This window comes from Aristolochia californica, unplaced genomic scaffold (genome assembly GCF_029961685.1).
Source record: "Aristolochia californica isolate CCGP_79_NKW_82.1479 unplaced genomic scaffold, dmAriCali1.0.hap1 SCAF_6, whole genome shotgun sequence".
In the NCBI taxonomy this organism is placed as follows: Eukaryota; Viridiplantae; Streptophyta; class Magnoliopsida; order Piperales; family Aristolochiaceae; genus Aristolochia; species Aristolochia californica.
Window position 1 is genome coordinate 40,532,174 of NW_027182257.1, and position 23,125 is coordinate 40,555,298.

At 39.5% G+C, this 23,125-nt stretch overlaps 5 protein-coding genes across 6 annotated transcripts; 2 read left to right on the top strand and 3 right to left on the bottom strand.

Moving 5' to 3' along the window:
- Positions 1-4,246: 4,246 nt before the first annotated feature.
- LOC137935073 (calcium-transporting ATPase 12, plasma membrane-type-like) lies at positions 4,247-7,297 on the top strand. Its single transcript, XM_068779718.1, has one exon. The coding sequence runs from the start codon at positions 4,247-4,249 to the stop codon at positions 7,295-7,297; it is 3,051 nt and encodes a 1,016-aa protein (XP_068635819.1).
- A 2,228-nt stretch (positions 7,298-9,525) lies between these two features.
- On the bottom strand, positions 9,526-10,334 carry LOC137935124 (uncharacterized). Its single transcript, XM_068779786.1, has one exon. The coding sequence runs from the start codon at positions 10,176-10,178 to the stop codon at positions 9,783-9,785; it is 396 nt and encodes a 131-aa protein (XP_068635887.1). The 5' UTR covers positions 10,179-10,334; the 3' UTR covers positions 9,526-9,782.
- A 295-nt stretch (positions 10,335-10,629) lies between these two features.
- On the bottom strand, positions 10,630-12,467 carry LOC137935408 (acyl-coenzyme A thioesterase 2, chloroplastic-like). Its single transcript, XM_068780064.1, has 5 exons — positions 12,078-12,467; positions 11,766-11,943; positions 11,226-11,674; positions 11,017-11,145; positions 10,630-10,807 (listed from the first exon to the last, which is right to left on the bottom strand). Exons 1-5 carry the CDS (start codon positions 12,465-12,467, stop codon positions 10,721-10,723), a joined length of 1,233 nt encoding a protein of 410 aa, XP_068636165.1. The 3' UTR covers positions 10,630-10,720.
- Positions 12,468-14,296: 1,829 nt separating this feature from the next.
- Positions 14,297-17,133, bottom strand: LOC137935042 (probable inactive purple acid phosphatase 29). 2 transcript variants are annotated; one of them, XM_068779679.1, is made up of 5 exons: positions 17,051-17,133; positions 16,424-16,809; positions 15,326-15,729; positions 14,670-15,120; positions 14,297-14,587 (listed from the first exon to the last, which is right to left on the bottom strand). In XM_068779679.1, the coding sequence occupies exons 2-5, from the start codon at positions 16,707-16,709 to the stop codon at positions 14,553-14,555; spliced, it is 1,176 nt and encodes a 391-aa protein (XP_068635780.1). In that variant the 5' UTR covers positions 16,710-16,809; positions 17,051-17,133; the 3' UTR covers positions 14,297-14,552. The 2 variants fall into 2 exon arrangements, with proteins under 2 accessions (XP_068635780.1, XP_068635781.1); XM_068779680.1 differs by lacking the exon at positions 17,051-17,133 and having other exon boundaries at positions 16,424-16,970.
- A 610-nt stretch (positions 17,134-17,743) lies between these two features.
- LOC137935409 (uncharacterized) lies at positions 17,744-18,535 on the top strand. Its single transcript, XM_068780065.1, has one exon. The coding sequence runs from the start codon at positions 17,744-17,746 to the stop codon at positions 18,533-18,535; it is 792 nt and encodes a 263-aa protein (XP_068636166.1).
- Positions 18,536-23,125: the final 4,590 nt, after the last annotated feature.

Consider the following 23,125-nt stretch of genomic DNA (forward strand, 5'->3'; position numbering starts at 1 on the left):
ACTGACTTACTTCTAGTTATAGCAAGCTAACGAATGAGACCATTGCGTGAAGAATTACTTCTGACGATTAAGGTAGGTAATCCAAACGAACAGCAGCACTATAAATTATAAAATAAAAATGTATACTTGTATACTAATATCATTAAAAGCTAAATAAATTGAATATGGCTGTAAAAAATTATAAAAAAAATTCACTAAGTAATATAAAGAAAACATGTTTCGTCCACATTCCTGCATTCAACTTCATTTCAAAATGCAAAATTTGATAAGAGAGTAAATTGCTACATCCTTCTTTTTATAGAAAGAGAGTAGATTGCTGATTATATCATGCAAGTTCAGGCTCACAAGAATCAAAACCGTAAAACTTTGAAGCTTACAAAAAGCTCCACAAAACTACTATGCTTCAAATCGCATAATCCCGGGTAATCTCACTGAAGGAGTTTCCAACATCGATCACAAAACGATACTTATCATCCCTCTTTATGAGCCTTTCAATTGCTTCGTTTGCATAGTCGATTTTAGTAACTTCAATTTCAGGGTATATCTTATTGACAATATGGAAATCAGGCATTTCTTTGGAGTCCCACAAAGATAGTATTAGATAACGCATGAAAAAACAAAGAAGATTGTCGATGTATTACAATACCGTGATCCAGACTCCCACATAGATAGTATAACAATCGCTTGACAACATCCTAGTGATCAATAGTAGGGCAATGCATTATCTGGGATAAATTATTCATCACATAAACAAAGTTAGGGTGAGTAAGAGATAAATATTGCACTCCCAACAATAATCCGATATTCAGATGGATCAGAGAGTGCCGTGCCAGACTGAAGTATGAGTGTAGATGATGTGGCATGCAAGGAGATCAGAGATATACCGGCATTGAGATAGAAGTAGTCCTTGAGAATGATGAATAACTTCAATTCCGAGAAAGTAAGTCAAGGTGCCAAGATCTTTGAGTGAAAATCTCTGAGCAAGAAAGTGGATGAATGTTGCCATAGCTTGATCACTGTCTCTTGTAATAATGTTGTCATCGACATAGATCATAATATATAGAACAATTGAACCTGTGTGAGAGATGAATACAGAGAAGTTGGCATGAGAGTTGGTGAAGCCAGAGATGATGAAAAACTGGCACAACTCATGATACCAAGCACGAGGTGCTTGTTTGAGACCATAAATGGCCTTGCGAAGTTTGCAGACATGATGGGGATGATCAAGATCAATGAAGCCCGGTGGTTGTGCCACAAAGACATCTTCAGATAGAGTACCTTGGAGAAAAACATTATTAACATCAATTTGTCGAAGCGACCAAGCATGACTTACTACAAGGTTAAGAATAATGTGAATAGTGGTAGGCTTGACAACATGACTAAAGGTTTCATGATAATCAACCCCAGGGCGCTGGTGAAACCCTTTGGCTACTAAAAGAGCCTTGTACCTATTAATAGAGTCATTAGAAAGATATTCAGTACGAAAAATCCATTTGCAACCAACCAGATTTTGTGAGGTATTCGAGGAAAAAAAATCTCATGTCCCATTCCAAATAAGAGTATCATACTCATCAGGCATAGCCTAAAGCTATTTGGGATCGATGAGAGCTTGAGTTACAGTTTTTGGTTTACGGTCAGCATATGTAGGAAGCTAGACTGTAAGGTTTAGTTTTTGGATGGGCTTGTAAATGTTGTTCTTGGATCTGGTGACAATAACATGGGGAGGGGAAGAAACAGGTAAGGATGATGGGTGTGGGTCGATCGATGTTTAAGTGTGGTTAGGTGTTGGAGTGGGGTGTGGTGGTGGAGGGGGGTTAATTGTAGAAGATCTCTGAGATTTCTTGAGCAACGTTCAACCCAATTATTAGTATCAGATTGGCCAGTTCAACCGAATTGAATAAAAATCGAACTTTAAATGAGATATATACCCGATGTTAAGAGTCTTTAGTGTAGACAAATTCTTAATTTTTGTTTTTTGCTACTTTCGAAAGGGATATTGTAGTGCTTTTGGGAACTTTAGAGGTTTCATGATGCTGATGGTTGGGAATTGGAATCTAGAGGTGTGTTTTTTAGGCTCTATGGATAAGGATAATAAAGAGAATTTTCATTTATGGTTTTTGAATTATCTTTGGGATAAGATGCTTTGTGCTTTTATATTACTAAATTTTAAAACAATCATGAAAGTATTTGTAATTAAGGTGAAATTTAGAAAAATCTACACCATAGCTTATTTATTTTTTCTGTGTTTCTGATGTGATTCAATATGTTTCACATTTGGCAGCATTTGCAAAAATGTGGATGTATGGAAATGGTCAAAAAGAGTTTTATGATTTCTCCATCGTGCACTTATTATATTCTGTTATATAGTTTTAAGTTAATTTTTTTATGGTTGATTGACTAAGAGTAATCAAATTAGAGGTGTTAATTAAAATAAATTGAATTATTTTACTAATTAATATATAAAAGAGTAAGATTATTTAATTATTTAATATAATTATTTTTTATTTTATTATTGTAAATATAAGGTAATAAAATGTGTACCAAAAATTAGATTTTTAAACTCTAAAATATTTTTTTAATAATTTTTTATTTAATAAATAATTTAAATCGATAATAAAAGGTGTTAAATAGGTAAGAGTAAGATTTTTTAATTAATTAATATACTTATTTTTTATATTTTAAATATAAGGTAATAAAAATTATACCGATAAATTTGATTTTTAAACTCTAAAATAAATTTCAAAATATTTTTTCAACTAATAAATATTTAAATCAATAATAAAAGGTGCTAAATAGGTAAGAGTTAGAATTTTTAATTAATTAATATACTTATTTTATATTTTATTATTATAAATATAAGGTAGTAAAAAATGTACTGATAAGTTTTATTTTTAAACTTTAAAATAATTTTTTAATTAAAAAATATTTTAAATTGATAATAATAGGTACGACATGGATGTTGACGTGGTTTGCCATATAATAGTTTAAAGTAATTGAGTGTTTTTGTGTCATTTAATGATGTGGCATCATACATGGATGGTGACATATCTTGAAGACGTATGAATGGATTCCGACGGCAACCCACCCTGCCAGTTGCTTCCAAGAAATTTGCTAACCTTCTTCTTGGAACTCATCCCGATATTATAAAAAGAAAACTGCAGCCCCTCTTAGACGTCAGAGCATTTGGTCGCTGGTACAGCTCCTTAAGATTTCTTTCATCTTTTCTATCTATCAGAGACGACGACCCATTTTTATCTTGTGGAAGAATCTTCTAAACCAGAAAAAAGAAAGCTTTGAAAGAACAAGAAATGCTCGGGGAGTTTCCATGGGGACGTTAAAAACTTCGAAATAAGGATTTCGTCATCTACGCTTTGTCACGATGGTTACGTCAATCAGCGTACGTGCAGGCCGAAGTTTAAGATGCAGACTGGGTGGGAGAGAGAGGGTTGAGACACAATAGTAATGTGTCTTATAGAGGGGCGAGAGAGGGTTTTCTATGGAATGAATTTCACGTCAGGCTCACTAGAACGATATGCAATTTGCGTTTGTGGCAAGAGAAACCATCGGCATCGTTTTCGATTCTGTCTTCCTCGTCCAACCAATCTCCTCTCAAAAGTCAAATTCGACTCGAAAGAGGGGCACGCCAGCTTTCGCCGCCGTCACGCTGAGGTTGTTTTCCTGATCGTACACGGAAAGTGGTAGTCAGCGATCACGCGTTTTGTCCTATTTTTGGGGAGAACTCCCAGCAGCAATTTCGTAGATGTCCATCTGTTCCTGCTATGCGGAAATTTCCTAGCAGTTCACTGTTTTTACTTACAAACATCGCCAAGAAGGAAATCAATATATATTTACAAGTTACAACACCTGTTGCCTGTTGGCCTACCCTGTTAAGAATGTCTCTGTCTTAATTGATCTTTTGACCCAAAAGTAAACAGTGTTTCTGCTATTTCAGATGTCCATCTGATGAGGAGGATCTTTCGTAGCAATTAAGGTTGGTGAGAAACATCGGAGTTACTTTCCGGGAGACATCCTCCTGAGTTCCGTATCTTCTACCCATTTCTACTTTATAAAGAGCTGGAGCTGGCCAATTTCATTCCCAGCTTCAATATCCACATCTCAGCAGGAAGCAAGTTTACTCATTGGCAAACTATCTGAGTACTGTTGCATGCACTGCATAGACCTTCATTCTGTCGTCTTCCTGAAGAGACTGTTGTATTGAGTAGCTTCAAGTGTTTATCATTCTCTAATGTCTACAATTGCCATGTCTTACTCTTCTGAATATGTCGCACTTTTCCTTAACGTTGCGGATACAGTGGCCAAGAGGAGATGGCACTTAGCTTTTGTGACCATCTACACCTGTAGAGCTCTTGTCTCAGTTGCTCTATCAGCGAAGAAGAAGAAGAAGAAGAACGTCCTCCGTCATCTCTCACCAAAACCTTACACCACAATAGACATCCAAGAGAACGATTACTCTTATGATCAACCTCAAGTGGATATTGATGCGAAAAGCCTCACCAGGATCGTCAAAGAGAGAGACCCGGAGGCTGTGGCTCAACTCGGTGGAGTTGAAGGGATTGCCAAAGCTTTGGAGACGAACTTACATGAAGGCATCAAAAGGGACCCACAAAATCTTCTCCTTCGCCGGGAACTGTTCGGGTCCAACACCTACCAACGTCCCCCTCCCGAAGGTTTCTTCTTTTTCGTTTTCGAAGCTTTTAAAGATACCATTATCCTCATCCTTCTTGCCTGTGCTGCGCTTTCTATTGCTTTTGGAATTAAGGAGGATGGAGTGAAGGAAGGATGGTACGACGGAGGTAGTATCTTCATTGCTGTGTTTTTAGTTATCGTGGTCGGAGCTGTTAGCAATTTCAGGCAGTCGAGGCAGTTTGAGAAGTTGTCCGAGGAGAGTGACAATATCAGGGTGGATGTTGTGAGAGACGGACGACGGCAAGAGATATCCATCTTCGATATTGTCGTCGGCGATGTGGTCTGCCTGAAGATTGGTGATCAAGTTCCAGCGGATGGTCTCTTCTTGAGCGGCTACTCCTTGACCATCGACGAGTCGAGCATGACTGGCGAGAGCGACGATGTCAATGTTGATGAGTTAAGAAATCCTTTCCTCATCTCCGGCGCAAAAGTAGCTGATGGTTACGGTCAGATGCTCGTCACCTCCGTCGGTATGAACACCACATGGGGCGAGATGATGAGCACTATTACTCGTGACAACAAAGAGCACACCCCACTGCAAGCCAGACTCAACAGATTGACTTCTTATGTAGGAAAGGTTGGACTGGCTGTAGCTGTTATGGTTCTTTTCGTGCTTTCTGTGCGTTATTTCACAGGAGCCACCAAGGATGAGAACGGGAAAAAAGAATTTAACGCTGGGAAGACCAAGTTCAGCAAGGTAATGGACTCAGTAGCAGACATCTTAGCTGCAGCAGTTACAATTGTAGTTGTGGCGATTCCAGAAGGTTTACCATTGGCAGTTACTCTCACTTTGGCCTATTCGATGAAGAGGATGATGGCTGATCAGGCCATGGTCCGGAACCTTTCTGCTTGTGAGACTATGGGATCAGCAACCACCATTTGCACTGACAAGACGGGAACTCTCACAATGAACCAGATGACAGTCACTAAGTTCTGGCTCGGAGAAGAAGAGAAGAAAGGGCAGGGTACTTCTTCTAAAATTGCTCCGGATGCATTGGAATTCCTTCACCAAGGGGTTTCCCTCAATACAACAGGTAGTGTTTACAAAGCTGTGTCAAGTAATTCTCTGCCGGAATTTTCAGGAAGTCCTACGGAGAAAGCAATACTTTCTTGGGCGGTTCTTGAATTGGGCATGGATATGGAGAAGATGAAGCAGAGTTACACAGTGCTTCGTGTTGAAGCATTCAATTCGGATAAAAAAAGAAGTGGAGTTCTGATGCGAAAGAACATAGATAACTCAATGCATATGCATTGGAAAGGAGCAGCAGAGATGGTTCTGACAATGTGTTCCAGTTATGTCGAGAGTGATGGAACTCATAAAGCCATTGATCAAGAAAAGAGAGAAATTTTCGAGCGTATCATTGAAGGTATGGCAGCTCAAAGTCTCCGCTGTATTGCTTTTGCTCAGAAGCAAATCAACGATGCCGAACAGGAACTCCCCCAGGATGGGTTCCGATTGATAGGGCTAGTTGGTCTGAAAGACCCTTGCCGTCCAGGCGTAAAGTCAGCAGTGGAAGCTTGCAGAAGCGCTGGAGTCGACATTAAAATGATTACAGGTGATAACATGTTCACCGCAATGGCCATAGCCTCTGAATGTGGAATACTCAGAAGCAACCAAGACTGCACTGGACTGGTCGTTGAGGGTAAAGAGTTTCGAAATTATTCAATGGAGGAGAGGATGGAAAAGGTCGACAGAATATGTGTAATGGCAAGATCTTCTCCCCTGGATAAGCTCCTAATGGTACAATGCTTGAAGAAAAAGGGTGCAGTAGTTGCAGTAACAGGAGATGGCACAAACGATGCCCCTGCACTAAAAGAAGCTGATGTTGGGCTGTCAATGGGAATACAAGGCACGGAAGTGGCTAAAGGAAGCTCAGACATCATTATCTTAGACGATAACTTTACTACAGTGGTAACAGTTCTAAGATGGGGGAGATGCGTCTACAACAACATTCAAAAATTCATCCAGTTTCAGCTAACGGTAAACGTAGCAGCTCTAGTCATTAACTTTATCGCGGCAGTTTCATCGGGTAACGTTCCTCTAACAGCAGTTCAACTCTTGTGGGTGAATTTGATCATGGACACATTAGGAGCCTTGGCTCTTGCCACAGAACGACCCACGAAAGAGTTGATGAAGAAGAAACCAGTAGGCCGAACAGAGCCCCTTATAACCAACATCATGTGGAGAAACCTCATGGCTCAAGCTCTGTACCAAATCTCAGTGTTGCTTATCCTTCAATTCAGGGGAAGATCCATATTTAACGTGGATGGGAAGGTTAAGAACACCCTCATCTTCAACACATTTGTTCTCTGCCAGGTCTTTAACGAGTTCAATGCCAGAAAGCTAGAGAAGAGGAATGTGTTCAAGGGTATTCACAAGAACAAAATGTTTATTGGGATTATAGGCATGACAATAATTTTACAGGTGCTGATGGTGGAGTTCCTTAAGAACTTTGCTGATACAGAGAGGCTGAATTGGAGCCAGTGGGGTGCCTGTATAGGAATAGCTGCGATCACTTGGCCGCTTGGTTGGCTGGTCAAGTTGATACCTGTCTCAGACAAACCTCTTTTCGGCCTTTTGAAGATTTAGAACTTTGGAATTCGGTCTCTTGGTAAATAGAATTTTGAATTCCTTACCTGGAGTTGACACTGTTCATGTTCACAGTCAAATCCATAAAAGATTTACATGGTAAAGCATTTGTTTAGTGATTATTAAGAGTGATATGCGACCTAGTCTTAGAGCACTCTCTCTCCTTGCAAAACCCATCCTCCAAATACCCACTGTGTAATGACAGCAACACTTCATTTGTACCGTCCACCGTCAATGGATCATCCTGCACGCTGAAATTTTTTAAGACTTTCCCAAATGCAAAAATTACAAGTTAATGCTGGAATTCATACAAAAATATCCCACCCGCTTCTTGTGACTTTTTCCACGATAACTCATTTTGGACGCCATGAGAACGAATTTGATGCCATGACTAGTCTGAGCGGAACTATCAATACCAATTTCACACTACATGGAGACCGGAAAAAGGGGGTTGCAGGTCTAGGGGGCCGATAGCTTTTTGGACAATGCAATCTCATCATAACACACCTGCAACTCACTATTGCATCTCCTGCTTAAGTTTCTTCCAGGAAGAGCCTGATTAATGTACAGACAGTAACAACCATCCAACTCAATAGAAACAAAGAACCACAAATAATACTCTTGACAGGTGGAATCCTCTTCAGTACTGTAAAAAGGATGAGGGAACTGAGGTATCTGGATTCCCAAACAAACTTGAGCAATAAGCTCGTCATGATTCACTGTGAAGATGACAAAGAAAACAGAGACCAAAGACAGTACTGAAGAAGTGGTTAAGATAGCCTGTTTTTTAAGTCTCACTCGTCTTTTGAAAGAGTAATGCCATACATACCTTAAATACAGGACAATTCTCCAAATTCTATCATAACTGAAAGATTCTCTTATTTTCTTCAATCTGAAAGGAAATATGAAAGAAATAAAGTAGAGGAAAGAAAAGTGCCACTAATCTTCCTCCTGTTGTTGCCTCTTTTTGCTCAACCAAAAGGACCTTATCTTCATTACTATGACTTCTTGAAACCAAGGCGATATATATGGCTCTTGGTGAATCAGGAGTCCTTAGCAGAGTTCATGTAGCTCAATGATCAAAATGCTCAGAAATTGATTCTCCATTAATAATTAAGCCAATAGTGTATTAGAACTCCTGTACCTCCAAGCACATCCTTACTGATCTCTTTCATTGTATTCTTCTTTTTCATTTCTTGTCTTTTTACACTAAATTGGTTTCCTCCACTAGAAGTACCCCCAACTAGTCGCAAGAGCATAATAATAACATACATTCTGCACTAAATAAATTTCATCCATTTTGAGCCTGAGATTCTTGTGGTTCAATGGCCACATGGGGGACTTTCTAACATGAGGCCTTGGGTTCCAGTCTCAACAGAGTGAGCTCCACATTCAAAAAAAAAAAAAGAAAAAAAGAGCTAGAAAGCCTTAATATTGTCTAGTCTTTCACTGCATGCTGGTCCTCAAGCCACAAGAGTAAAGAAGACGTAAGCTACCAATAGAGTTGTAATGAAACCAAATAAAGGAGAGTAAGAGGTCATCTTGTTTTTCAATTATTACACTTTACTTTCGTAATGATCACAAGATTTTTCTCCAGTTAAACACATAATAAACTCTCGAAGGCGAAATCTGGATGTAACATAGTAATACCATTTAGATGTAACATAGTAATACTATTTAGACAATAGAATCCAAATAGCACCTAGTTGTCATAATGGCCATAAAAAAACAAATCCCTACAGATCCAGAAATTTCGAAACAATCACTTGACCAAAAAAACTCTCCAAAGTGATTCAACAAATCATACAACTGCTCAATAAGTTATATTTCCATGATATAAAGATTCGGTAATAAAAATGTGCATCTATAGTTTGAAGCTGGCTATTGTTTCATTTTAACTTTTCTCAAGATTCTGCATTTACTGAGGATGATGAATTGAAAGAAACAAAACTAAATCCAGTTTTTGTTATCTTTCATTTAGTTTTCAATATAAAACCTTCCTTCACTAATTTGCCAGATATATGCAGGACAAGGAGAGTTTGCATCAGGTTCACTGCCGACCTTAAACATAGCCATTTTAAAACACAGACGGGGTATGGTTTTGATAATTGTGATGACGACTGTGAACTTCTAAGCAGCATTGACAGGTGCAGAAGATTTAGGATTTTAAGAATTAAAACCGATAAGTATAACTCCATATTGGGTGAACTAACAAACTATTAAAATATGAGGCATCAGCAATACCCATGTGCCCATAAGAGTTTAAGAATCAAGAAACTAGGTCATATACATGGTAAAAATGGAAACAGTGTATTCTACAAAAAGAATTTTACAATCAATACAAATGGAATTCTCTATTACATAAAAGACTGGACAAAGATCCGATCCCAACAAATCCAAGAATGGGTCCAATTTGAGACAAACAGAAACGGAAAAAAAGGACAATTTTCACCATAGGAATCAAGGAATTGAGGCAAATGCTCCATCAAAACAAACCAAACAAGACGGAAATCCCCAACAGAATAAGCCAGACGATATGGACCAGTAAGAGCGCCTGACCTGAGACAGGCGCACTACCACCATTTCCAACCTCGCAGAAGCCCATCTTTGCTACACGCATGCCAGCACACATAGCGTCAGCGCAGCCGCACCAGTAGGTCACCCCATCTTCCCCACAAACGGGATCAGGGCGAAAACAATTGATGGGGCACGAAGCCGGACGGTGCCGGGCGCAGAGACCGTCAATGTTCCCGTCGGACGGCAACCGAATAGCCGCAGAGTCAGACTCATGCCGGAGAATCGAGGAGCAGAAGCCGAAAGAGAAGAAGAGGAAGAGGGAGATGGAAAAGAGAACCGCACGGGCAGAATACGCGGCGATCATGGTAGAAGGAGCTCGCCTCTGCGTTTTTGAATAGAAACGAGAGCCTCGGGTATTGAGAAAGATGCAAGAATCCTCCCTCTAGGGAAGAAGAAGTAGAAAAGTAATTGGAGCCTCCGATTTTACATTTTGTCGGTTCTTTGCTGAGCGCGTCGGATTCTTTTTAGGAGCTGCCTTTGCTCATGTCTGACTTATCAAGGCCCTACCTCTTGTAGTGAATAACCATTACTTCTAAGTCGACCCTGTAACACATTCTGACTTAATCTGACTTATTAAAGCCAAAGATTAACAGAAGTTTGGGATCTTTGGACTGGACTGCAATTTTATATTTTTCGTAGAGGTTAGGTTGGTCACTGAAAATTCAGAATGCATATGATCTATGGAAGTCATTGAGAAATGCTTCCTAAACAAGGTACTAAAACAGTGGCTCAATTCTATAATCATATGGGTAAGGACTAAAAGTGTTTTACATAGTGGTTTAAAAGAAGAGTCCCAGAACTACATTTTAAAGGACTTATTGACGCATACATTATGATCGGCGCTCACTACATATATGATCGGCATACAGATTGATGATGCCCCTTCTTTAGAGCATCCCTCAAAGTGAATGTGAAGTTGAACCTGTTTGACATCTGCACATTTGAAGCCTTCTCATATAATTGGTCCATTTAGACTAGCAAATCAGTAATGAAGCCCCTTCCACTGCAGGGAGAGAGGGTAGAAGCTCTTTCATGCCATTGAAATTGTAAGGGGGAGGACGCAGAGATTGGTTGAGGGGAGATCTCCCCCACCTTTACCTAATAAACCTAATCACTATCAGATCATAAAAGTTTGAACCCACCTCACTAATCTTTCTCTCTGGCCTTGTAACATGAGCTTCTACTGCTACATGGATGAGCGGTTGTGCCGGATTCATTGCTTCTACAAACAGAACCCATGATTTGAATCTCAGGAAGTCTTCCACATCCACCTGTTGCGGAGATTAATTTAATCAAAACGAAGACATTACACGAGTTCAGAAATTCACGGGAAGAGCAATATATAACTGACAGGTCTAAAGAAATCAACATGGTTGACTTGGTGGAGGCGAGGCATCTGTCCAACAAAGTTATATGCAGAAGCGAAGGCCAATTCAAACGCTTGATGCATTAGAAAACCTCCAAATATTTGGCCATAAAAGTTCCTGTTCTGAGGCTGGCAGATGAAGGAATTCTCCAGGTACGTGGCATTTACTGGGAAGATCTTCCCTTCAGCTGATGTTATTCCTTGATGACTGTGTAAAGCCTTTGTGCCATGATTTTCGGATTTTCGTCTCTGTGCGTCCCGCTTCTTCTTTCTCGCTCTGTCTCTAACATGCCCTTCCTCCAGCAGAAGCTTCTCTCGTTCTGTCACAGCTGTGAGGCGGTTTACAGGTGCTGAATTTCCCGTCGTTGAGTCGCGGGCGGCAAATGTGAATATTGCTGTTAGAGCGACGGGATCAGAAGTTTCAGAGCTTTCACCTGCAATTTTTTTTTTTTTTTTTGACAAAGTTGTGTAAGGAGACTGGTATAACAAATGGAAGTTCAAATGTTTAGATGAAAAAGTCTGCACCTTGTTTCAGCTGGGTCACTTCCACTTGCACCTCGAGGGATGATCGGCCGACCCACGAAACAGCTCCAGCTATTTTCATGTCGGTTGCAACATCTATGGGCTTCTTCAACACCATATTTTCTACTGACGCAGTGACTAGAAAGGGAGGCCTCGTCCTAGTATCATCGATAGAGCAGTGCTGGTAATGGGAATATATATATTAGAACCAAAAGTTACTAATTGACGACGGCAATCCTCGATTTCTTGGTGTTTACTGAAGCAGGTGGGATTTTGGCGTATATATCAAACTACGAAATACAATATCCATTTTACCTTGATTGCAACAGTCCCCGCAAGCATGTCTAAATCCTCGAGCAAATTCCCGATCTTCACCTCATCGCATGCGTCTCTGTACTGTTCCCTGAGAGGATAATCCTTGGAGAAACTATAAAGAACGTTGGTTCTGCTCTGAGACGCGGTTTTGCTAATGAATTCGGTCTGCGGGAGCGCTTCTTTTGGTGGGTCAAGGAGCTTCCTGAAGATGCTCGGTTGAGCATTCCATAAAGCGCTGGCCGTAGCGGAGTGGGGCATGCCCGGCAGGAACGAGCTTAAGCTACAGGAAGCAGCATGACCATGTAACGAGGAGCTAAATTTGGAGAATACAGAGATAATACTGGAAGAGAAAAGCATGGAAGACGACGAAAAGGATCTCATTTGCTGCATCCAGGCGAATGGGACCTGGCAATTTCGAAGCATAAAATGTTTAATTATTGACGTGCTTTTATAGGTTTGAAGGTGGCGACTGAAGTTTATGTTCTTCATTTAGAAGAATTAGTGGAAGAAGGCCTGCCGTATTCCTGTCATCTCTTCTTGTGGGATTCTCTCGAGTTGCTTCAGCCAGAACGAAATGAACTTCTACGGGACGCCGTAAACAACTTTTCCCATTTCTTTTTCGTTTTACTAAAATAAGTAATACTACAGCTGCATTTTCATGCCCATTTTCCTCGCCTAAACTCTCAAACCTCCTTCGACCCGACCTTTCAGTATTGATTTAAGATTTAAATAATTTTATAATAAAATACTATTTAATTTTCATTATTTTAGTTTTACAAAATAATTTATTTGTAGGAAAAAATGCACCAACACATTAAATTGTAAAAAAATATTTTTAAATTATATATTAATAATCAATAATTAAAAAAATCTTATTTTAATATAATTAACACATTTTATTATTGATTTAAGATATTTATAATTTAAAAGTATTTTATATTTATTATAATAAATAGAAGGTAATAAAACATGTATAAGAATTTAAAAAACTAAAAAAAATTAAAAATATTTTAACTCATTAATATAATGTGTTAATAAGGATATAAGAAGACTTTTAAATAATTATTATATAAATTTTATATTTTGTTATATTGATGTCGCAGCTAAATTGGTGCGACAGTGACATGGCCAGCGGACGTAGACGTGACAGTGTCGTGGTAGGCCAATACTGATGTGTCACTTTTGAGTGTCTAGTATAGCGGTCGACGTGTCAAAGTTGGATACTTTCCTAATTAGTTGAAACAATAAAAAAGGCCAAAAAACTTAGTTGAAACAATCAAAAGCTTTATGAAACAAAGATGTGTGAGGAATGAAATGGTGAGATATCAATAATACCACTTTGTTCTAGCATATATGAACATCACACTGACTTTAAGATACCCTTTTGTTGTAAAAACTGGCTACAAGAATGACAAAAATATTCACCAAGAGTGTTAATTGGGAGGTAGTACATAGTTCAAAATAACTTGTAACTATTAGCTTGAACGGACACCACACATCAGAATGAATTAACTCTAACGGTAACGGTCAAGTAAAATAAATAAAAGTGGCTAACTTATGAAGTTTGAAAAGTTTGCTAATGGAACATGAGGGTAACATAAATTGAAATCACAATGCAACAACTAATTATTTTAAAATTCTAAGTGCTTAAACGATGAGTGGCTTAAGAGACTATGCCACCATGTTTAGATGAGTGGCTTAAGAGACTATGCCACCATGTTTAAATGAAACTTGGGAACTAATTGTTGAATGGGGATGATTGAGACTATAGAGGCCATCTGTTGGCTCAAAATCTTCATTTTTACGGTTAAGAGTGATTTTACTCTCTCTTATATTACGTCAACTGGGTCTATTGGAAAAGAAAAATAGACCACAAGCTTACGTATTGGAAGATATGGTGGATTGTTATTTTATACGGGAAAATCATATACATAATTGGTTGTTCATGATGTTCTTTCAACCCCTGTTTGAGGGGGTATTGAAAGATTAAGGGCAATATTTCAAGTAAGATTATTATGATAAATATAATCATTAACACAATCGTCACCATCCCCTTCACTTTCACTTGGAAACACATTTATAGTTTTTATGCAATAAATTACTGAAAAGAATGAGAGTTTTTTCTGTGTTAAAAAATCATAGAACTCTAATCCGTCCTATGAGTCAGAACTCTAACGCGACTCGCTCTTCTCTACAACAACAAAAGGGGAGGGAGGGCAACCGAGTAAAAGACAGATAAATTTTTTTAAAAGAGTGAACTCAATCCCCACTAAAACTGAGCTCACTTATACGAGGACCAGGAGAGGAGACGAGGCCGCCCGCTTCCTGCCCCCCTTTTTCCCCCTTTTACTTGTATTAAGCTATCAATGTTATCAGTTACAATAATTATAGACTAAATCCGACTTAGTACGAAGTAAATCTGCTCCCTCTTTTCTTCTGGCCTATTTGTCTGAAGCTTTCTACCGCATAATCTTCTCAAAAGCGCTTGGGGATTCTCCTTCTTCGCCTCCCTGTACAGACCAGACAGATACTCTCTCAGGCACATTTCTTGACCCCGATCATGGAAAACAACACTAGTTTCAGAAAGCTCACCTGCAGAAGTCTTGCTCCACAAGGTTTGAACATCGATGACTGAAAGCCGTTCATCATCGAGGCGCTTCCATGTCTTGATGGATTTCACCACTCCCCACGCCCCCTCATCCGTCTTCTCCATCGAGGCCAGCACCACCCTCGCACGCCTCGCCCAGCCAGCTTCCCCATAAGCATGGTAACCAAATCCACCCGCGTAGCAAAGATGAATACCAGTCAGCTGACCACAGAAATCGTTGAGGTGATCGTGGCCAGTGAACACGGCCATCACATCTCCTGCCTCCACCATGGTCGCAAAGAAGCCCGAATTGATCGAAGCAGAGCTGATGCCTTCCTGCTTCACTCCCGTGAAGTTTGAGGCGTCGAAGCCGGAGAATTCCGGCAATGGGATATGGAAATAAACGAGTCCTGGTGCCGCTTGTTTCTGAGCTGCAGGTGGGCTTGTGTACTCTTTCTGCCCGAAAGAAGAGAAACCAGAAGATTGAGACATAAAATGACTGCAGATTGAGTTGATTCTGTTTTATACATTTTTAATCAGAATAATTGAGAGTGGTTCGGGCAATCTGGTAATCAGCAAGGCTAAAAGTAATAGTCTCAATCGCACTTAAGAGTGAAGACTAACGACAGTGATTGAGCACGTAATTAACAGAAGGGTGTACCTGTAGCTTTGAGGAGGTGCGCTGAAACCACAGCTGTTGAGACGGTTTGATCCAACCGTACCCAGGAATGGAGGGCACCGTCGAGTAATCTCCACTGTCCAAGAAGTAAAGATTCAGTACCGATTTGTTTTGCATGCTCGTGCCCTCCACGCCGGCGACCTCCAAGTTGTAGTTGCCGAAACCGTCTATCTCGCCGTCGAAGGAACCCGGCAAAGGTTTCACGCGGGAGAGGGTCCGTCGCATCCGTGCCACGTGCCGCATCACTCCCCCCCTCGACAGGGTCGACTCCTGGTCGTGGTTCCCCAAAACGGCGGCCCAAGGAATCCCTGACGATACTGCCGGCGCGAACGCCGCATCCAGGGACTTCTCCGCATCCGTCGCGTCCAGGCCGAAAATGTTATCCCCTGGTCAATACACGACGGAAACTACTTTCAGTCACCAGAATGAGATCTGGCAGAGGAACTAAAAATTAGAAAACAACAGCATTTAATCGGCAGATGTGTGGTAGGTCTAAAATCTTCAATGCCAGCAAGGCGGGAGTCACGGAGCAGAAAAGGTCATGGTTCACGGCTTGTAATGGAATCCGTGCCGTGTTTATCGATTGCAGAAGAAAAAATTGGGAGTTTCAGAAACTTGTGTTGCATCAATTGATTAGAAACTCAATAAAATTGTTGAGCTGGGGAGCAGATGTTTAGTCAAATCAATTGCTAGCGACCAGTGACGACTGATGATTCAGTCGATTAATCTGTTTCAGAAGCATTTACTGATACCTATTTCTCAGGAAATACCAGCAGGTTAGCATTTATTACTCAAAAAGAACCTTCGCTAGATCGTAGTCCGTGACTCCGTGACCAAATTGCAGAGAGAAATCAGACAAGTAGGTTATCTCTGCTCAGCTTTGGGACTCTGAAGCCCAATCCTGATCCCAGGAAAAATCTCAAAATGAAGTTTAAAAAAAGCAGTCGAAATTTGCCTGGCAGAAATGTTGGATTTCAGGTTGAACAAAATGGCAAAATACGAAACTTAGAAGAAACCCGATCTAGGTCGACATTTATTCCATCTTCGAAAAAAAAAAGAAAAAGATTGACGACAATTTACCAGTGAAAACGATGAGATCGGGCTTCTCGGTCTTGATCATCCGCTCGACGAAGGCGGTAGTATTGAGATCGGAGCAGCCGGCGACCTGGTTTGGCAAGACGTCCAAGCACGAGGTCGTCTTCCCATCAGCATAGTGCATATCCGCGACCTGCAACACCTTGAACTGCCCGTTCCTTCCAAAACGAAGCACCGGAGCTTCGCCGGTCTCCTTCGCTGCTCCGACGAGAAAGAATAGCAGGCTCAGTAGCGAGAAGAGAAACCACCAAATTTTCGAACCCATCTCCATTCCACACTGAACTCTGCAATCGACCCCTTGGAAGAGTTCGATTTTATAGCCGTGAATAGTAGAGCGGATATTCCAGGGGAGATGTTAATGGATAGGATTTCTGACATAAATATTAGAATTAGACTACAAGTACTGTTTCCTGAATTCAATAGGATTATAATTCGTGAGATTAGGACTGCAATGACACAGGTTTAACCAAATTCCTGATTGACAAAAGTAATCGAGTTTTCCGAGTTTACAAGAACGACAGGCTTGGAAGATATTGAATTTGGAAGATAATGACAAAGTTCTGTAAAACAGATCTTGGAATCAGAAAACAACGGGAGAAGGAAGCCCATTACCTAGCAAAATCGAAAAAGCTTAAAAGAAAAGGCGGCATCAATGGCAGATCTTTCTGGTTGAAGCGATTCCTTGGCTTTAATGCTGGACCCATGTATTCTTGGTCACTGCATCTGTCCTGATGTCAATTAAGGAGTCAAAGAAGTAGGAATGGGATATTTCGATGAGACGGATAGACACAACTCCTAAATTCAATCAATATCCTAACATTGAATTTGAATGCAGCTAATAATGAGCATTTACCGTCTTAAGAATGACCTATTTCACAATGAAAACAAAACAAAAAATCTTACCTAATTACTTGTTTACTATTAATTAATATTAAAATGACAAAGGAATATACTGTGAAAACTCGCAACCAAGTGGCTGAGCTAGACTTGTGTAGAGTTTGTTAGTTTATTACAAGTTAGTAGAATTTTATTATTTTAGTTTTTTTTAGATTAGCTGAATCTTCTGGATTGTTCCAACCTTCTTATTTAAGTTGCTTTTGTATGAACAACTCAGAATTTGAATCAATGAATTAGTTTTCTTCCTCTCTCAAGCCTTGTAGCCTTTCCTGTCATTTTTAGTTTTATTACCTGTTTATTAGCCTTGTAATTACTTTCTAATATGGTATCATAGCGATATTGTTCCTCTTTTTCTCCCTTCTGAGCATGGCTAAAGGCAAATAGACTCGGTCCTCATTTCAATCTTCCATGGAAGATAATAATAGTCATTTTTTTCTTCACAATGGTGATCATTCAGGACTCTCTCTGGTTTCTCTTTCACTTACTGGATCTAGTTCCAACTATCACTTTTGGCGTCGATCAATAGTTACAACTCTAAATGCTAAGAACAAACTTGGATTTATCGATGGAACCATCCCACGTCCTGCTACAACTGATCTCCTTGCTGGTCCTTGGTCTCGTTGCAACAGCATAGTCATATCTTGGCTCTCCAACTCTGTTTACAAGGAAATTGCAGAGAGCATCCTCTACCATGAAATAACCATCAAAATCTGGAAGGATCTATATGAACAATATCACCAGGGCAGTGGTCCTCGAGTTTTTGAAATCAAGCAGAAAATTCTTGCTCACACTCAGGGATCGGCTGATGTCAATACCTACTATACTCGACTGAAATGTTTGTGGGATGAACTTGAAGAATTCAAGGCGATACCAGTTTGCCATTGTAGTGGAATGCGTGTTTATATGGAGGATCAACAACGAGAATCTGTGATGCAATTTCTGATGGGTTTGAACGAATCTTTTGCTCCGATTCGATCTCAAATCCTGCTGATGGAACCAACTGCTCCGCTAAACAAAGTTTTTTCCCTAGTTGTTCAAGAAGAACGACAACGATCTCTTACCACCTCCAATTCCCCGACATTCACAGCTTCCGTTTCTTCCAGATTTCAAGCGACATCCCGAGCTTCTTCTCCTACTAATCCCTCTCGATCACGAAAGGATCACCTCTCTGTACCCATTGCAACATCTCGGGCCACATAGTTGATCATTGCTACAAAATCCATGGGTATCCACCTAGATTCAGAAATAACTCCAAGCCAAATGGTTCTCGCCTAAATCAGATGTTCCCTAATCGTCCTCACACTAATCAATTGGCTCTCACATATAGTTCTTCAACTTCTTCCAAAAAATTTACATCTTCACCGTCTCTCACTCATGACCAATACAATCAGTTATTGGCTCTATTAAGTTCGCACAACTCAAGTGGCTCCTCTACATCACTCGGTGACAACAACCCACCTCAGCAATCCATTTCCAACTTCACTGGTATTCTTTCTTTCTCTTCTTCATCATCCACTCTTCATCCTAGCATTTGGATTTTAGATTTAAGGGCAACCCACCATGTCTGCAATAATTCTTCAATGTTTCACTCTATTCATTCATTTTCTTCTAACTCTGTCACTTTACCCACTAGTACAAAAATTCCAATCACCGGAATAGGCACTGTTCAGCTATCGCCTCACCTTGTGCTTGAACATGTTCTCTACATTCCAACATTCCAATTTTATCTTATCTCCATTAGTGTCTTAACTCAAACCAATAATCTTTCCTTTCACTTTACTGCTCATTTTTGCTTTATCCAGGACCATTCACAGGGGAAGATGATTGGGATGGGTAGACGTCAAGGCAACCTTTACCTCCTAGATAGCTCAGTTTTTCGTTTTGTTTCCTCTGTAATTGTTGTTGATAACAACACTTCTTCCTATGTAAATAAAGTGTGGCATTACAGATTAGGCCACCCCTCCAATGTCAAACTCAATGTACTAAAATCTCACTACGATTGCAAAGTAATAGCAATACCAATCTTTCTTGTTCAATCTGCCCTTTAGCAAAACAAAAATGTCTACCATTTGAATGCCATAACAACTTATCTCCTTCTCCCTTTGATCTTATACACTGTGATATTTGGGGACCATTTCATACCCTCACACATTATGGCTTTCGTTATTTTTTGACAATCATTGATGATTGCACACGAAATACATGGGTTCATCTTTTACGTGCTAAATCTGATGTCAATACCATTTTCCCACATTTTTTCTCCATGGTTAAAACCTAGTTTGGTCTCATAATTAAATCAGTTCGCAGTGATAATGCCACTAAATTAAATCTGTCTCATCTCTTTACCCAACTTGGCGTGTTTCATTTTTACTCATGCTTTGAAACTCCTCAACAAAATTTTGTTGTTGAGCGTAAACACCAGCATATTCTAAATGTAGCTCGGGCCTTATATTTCCAATCTAACATACCTATAGGCTATTGGAGGGATTGTGTGCATACTTCGGTTTATCTTATAAATCGAATTCCATCCCCATTACTGAACAACAAAACTCCTTTTGAGCTACTTCATCATCACTCACCATCTTACTCCCATCTCAAATTTTTCGGCTGTCTTTGTTATAGCTCAACTCTTCCTAGCACCCATCACAAATTCTCTCCTCGAGCCTTACCTTGTGTCTTTCTAGGATATCCTTTTGGTTACAAAGGTTACAAAATTCTAAACTTAGAGACAAACTGAATCTATATCTCCCGAAATGTTACCTTCCAAGAATCTGTGTTCCCTTTCAAGTTAACTTAGAACAATCACTCTGTTGCTTCAGATTTTTTTTCTGAAAAAGTGTTGCCTGTGCTACCAGTTTCTACCCCTTCCCCTTCTTTTGATACTTCGACTTCACCTCCTAACACCCATGGCTCTTCCTCACATGATACTTCACTTCATACCACCTCCCACTCAACCACTAGGTCTTCTAGAGTATCCCAGCCACCAAAATATCTCTCTGATTATCACTGTTATTTGGCTTCTCCAGCTTCTCATTCCAACGTATCCAATTCCACTCCTTACCCCTTGTCCAATGTCATCTCCTACAATAAACTTTCCCCTTCTTGTCGTGCATTTTCTATTTCCATTTCCAGCATCACAGAACCAACAACATATAATGAGGCAGTTACTATCCCCGAATGGCAGAATGCTATGAGAGCTGAACTGCAAGCTTTAGAGTCCAATAATACCTGGTCTTTGTGTTCTCTACCACCTGGCAAAACAGCAGTTGGTTGCAAATGGATATTTCGTGTTAAATATCATGTTGATGGTTCTATCGAAAGGTACAAAGCACGACTTGTTGCCAAATGGTTCACACAGCAAGAAGGTGTTGATTTCTTTGATACTTTTTCACCTGTTGCCAAGATGGTCACTGTCAAGGTATTACTCTCTCTTGCCTCTATTTACAATTGGCATTTGACTCAACTCGATGTCAATAATGCATTTTTGCACAGTGATCTGTCTGAAGAAGTCTTTATGCATCTTCCTCCTGGTTATCACCGTGAGGGGGAGATTCCATTACCTGCCAACACAGTTTGTAAGTTACACAAATCTATCTATGGCTTGAGACAAGCATCTAGGCAATGGTTTGCAAAATTTTCTGGTATTTTAATATCTGAAGGTTTCCAGCAATCATATTCAGATCACTCATTATTCATCAAGACAATAGGAGATGATTTTATTGCCTTGTTAGTATATGTTGATGACATAGTAGCTGCCAGTAACAACAAGATTGTTGTTGATAATTTGAAGAATTCCCTCAACAAAAGATTTCAAGTTAAAGGATCTCGGAAATCTCAGGTATTTTCTAGGACTTGAAGTGGCAAGATCAGCTAAAGGTATCTTGATAAGCCAACGAAAATATGCTCTTGAACTCCTATCTAAAACAGGCTATTCAGGATGCAAACCTGCCAAAACTCCAATGCAACCGAATGTGAAACTTTCTCAAGATAATGGAGAGTTATTGACTGATCCCAGCATGCACAGAAGACTTATAGGGAAGCTAGTTTACCTTACCATCACCAGGTCGGACTTAACTTACTCAGTAAATAGACTAAGTCAGTTCCTAAGTCATCCAAGGAGACCCCATTTGCAAACAGTCTACAGGATTCTTCAGTAAATTAAAGGATCACCAGGCAAAGGTCTTTTCTTCTCAGCTTCCTCACCTCTTCAACTTAAAGCTTCTGCCTCTGCTCTTCAATTAAAAGCATTCTCAGATTCTGATTGGGCAACATGCCCTGATTCTAGAAAACCGGTTACTGGTTTTTGCATATTTCTTGGAGATTCCTTGATATCATGGAAATCAAAGAAGCAAAGGACAGTTTCAAGATCCTCAACTGAAGCAGAGTATCGAGCGATGGCTTCTGTGACTTGTGAACTAACATGGTTAATTGCATTGCTCAAAGATTTAGGTGTTTCACACACACAACCTGCTTTGTTGTACTGTGACAACTAAGCTGCTCTACACATTGCAGCAAACCCAGTCTTCCACGAGCGTACTAAACATATAGAAATAGATTGTCATATTGTGAGAGAAAAGATTCAAACAGGTATGCTTAAAACTCTGCATGTTGCTACACAACATCAGCTAGCTGATGTGCTTACCAAAGCTCTCTTTTCTGCTCAATTCAATTCTATTATAGACAAGATGGGAATGTACAATATATAAATCTCATCTTGAGGGGGAGTATTAAAATGATGAAGGAATATATTGTGAAAACTGGCAACCAAGTGGCTGAGTGAGACTTGTGCAAAGTTTGTTAGTTTGTTACAAGTTAGTGGAATTTTGTTATTTTTGTTTTTTTTCTAGATGAGCTGGATCTTCTGGATTGTTCCAGCCTTCCTATTTAAGTTGCTTTTGTATGTACAGTTCGGAATTTGAATCAATGAATTAGTTTTCTTCCTCCTCTCTCAGGCCTTGTAGCCTTTCCTGTCATTTTTAGTTTTACTGCGTGTTTTTTAGCCTTGCAATTACTTTCTAATAATTAAGTAAAAGAGAACTGGGTAAGGGTTATTGTGTATCCATTTAACTTATCACCCAACTATGTATACGATAAATTCAATAAATTTTTATTTGAGTGAATATATGTTTGAGATATATTGAAGAGCGTGTATGAAAGAGTCTCATATCAAAAACTCAAACAGAACCATAATTATTATGGTGGAGTCTTATAGGAGTCTCATAAGAAGGAATCTCACGTAAGAGACTCAACTAAAGGTGTTTTAGTTATATTATTCTTTTATTTATGTTCGGTTGTTCAATTGTTCTATGAGTTCTCTTTTTAGTACTGAACTTTGAGTATAATTAGGATAAGGGTAGTTTAATTGTAATCAGATTCTACTATAAATAGAGGCTTATGTATTCTGTTGAATTTAGGAGCCCATGTTTGAAGCTTCGAGCAAGATGAGAGAAGGAGAAGAGAGGGGAGAGAGAAGAGAAGAAAAGAGCAAAGAAAGAAAGAGCTCGGGTATAGAGAGAAGAGAAAATGGAGAAGAGAGACTTTAGGCTAGGAGAGATTCTTCCAAGAAATTTAGAAGAGGAGAACTTGATTGAAGACTTCAACCAAGACTCTTATTTATATTTTTTTTTCATTACATATTTATGGAACTCCTCAATCAATTAGAATCCCTAATTACATCAGTCATGATTAACTAAATTACATCAATCAATTACATTAATCAAATTATTTTTTCAAATCTTCCAACTCATGTGATGAGGATTCCACATCATGTGATGACTCATCATGCCATCT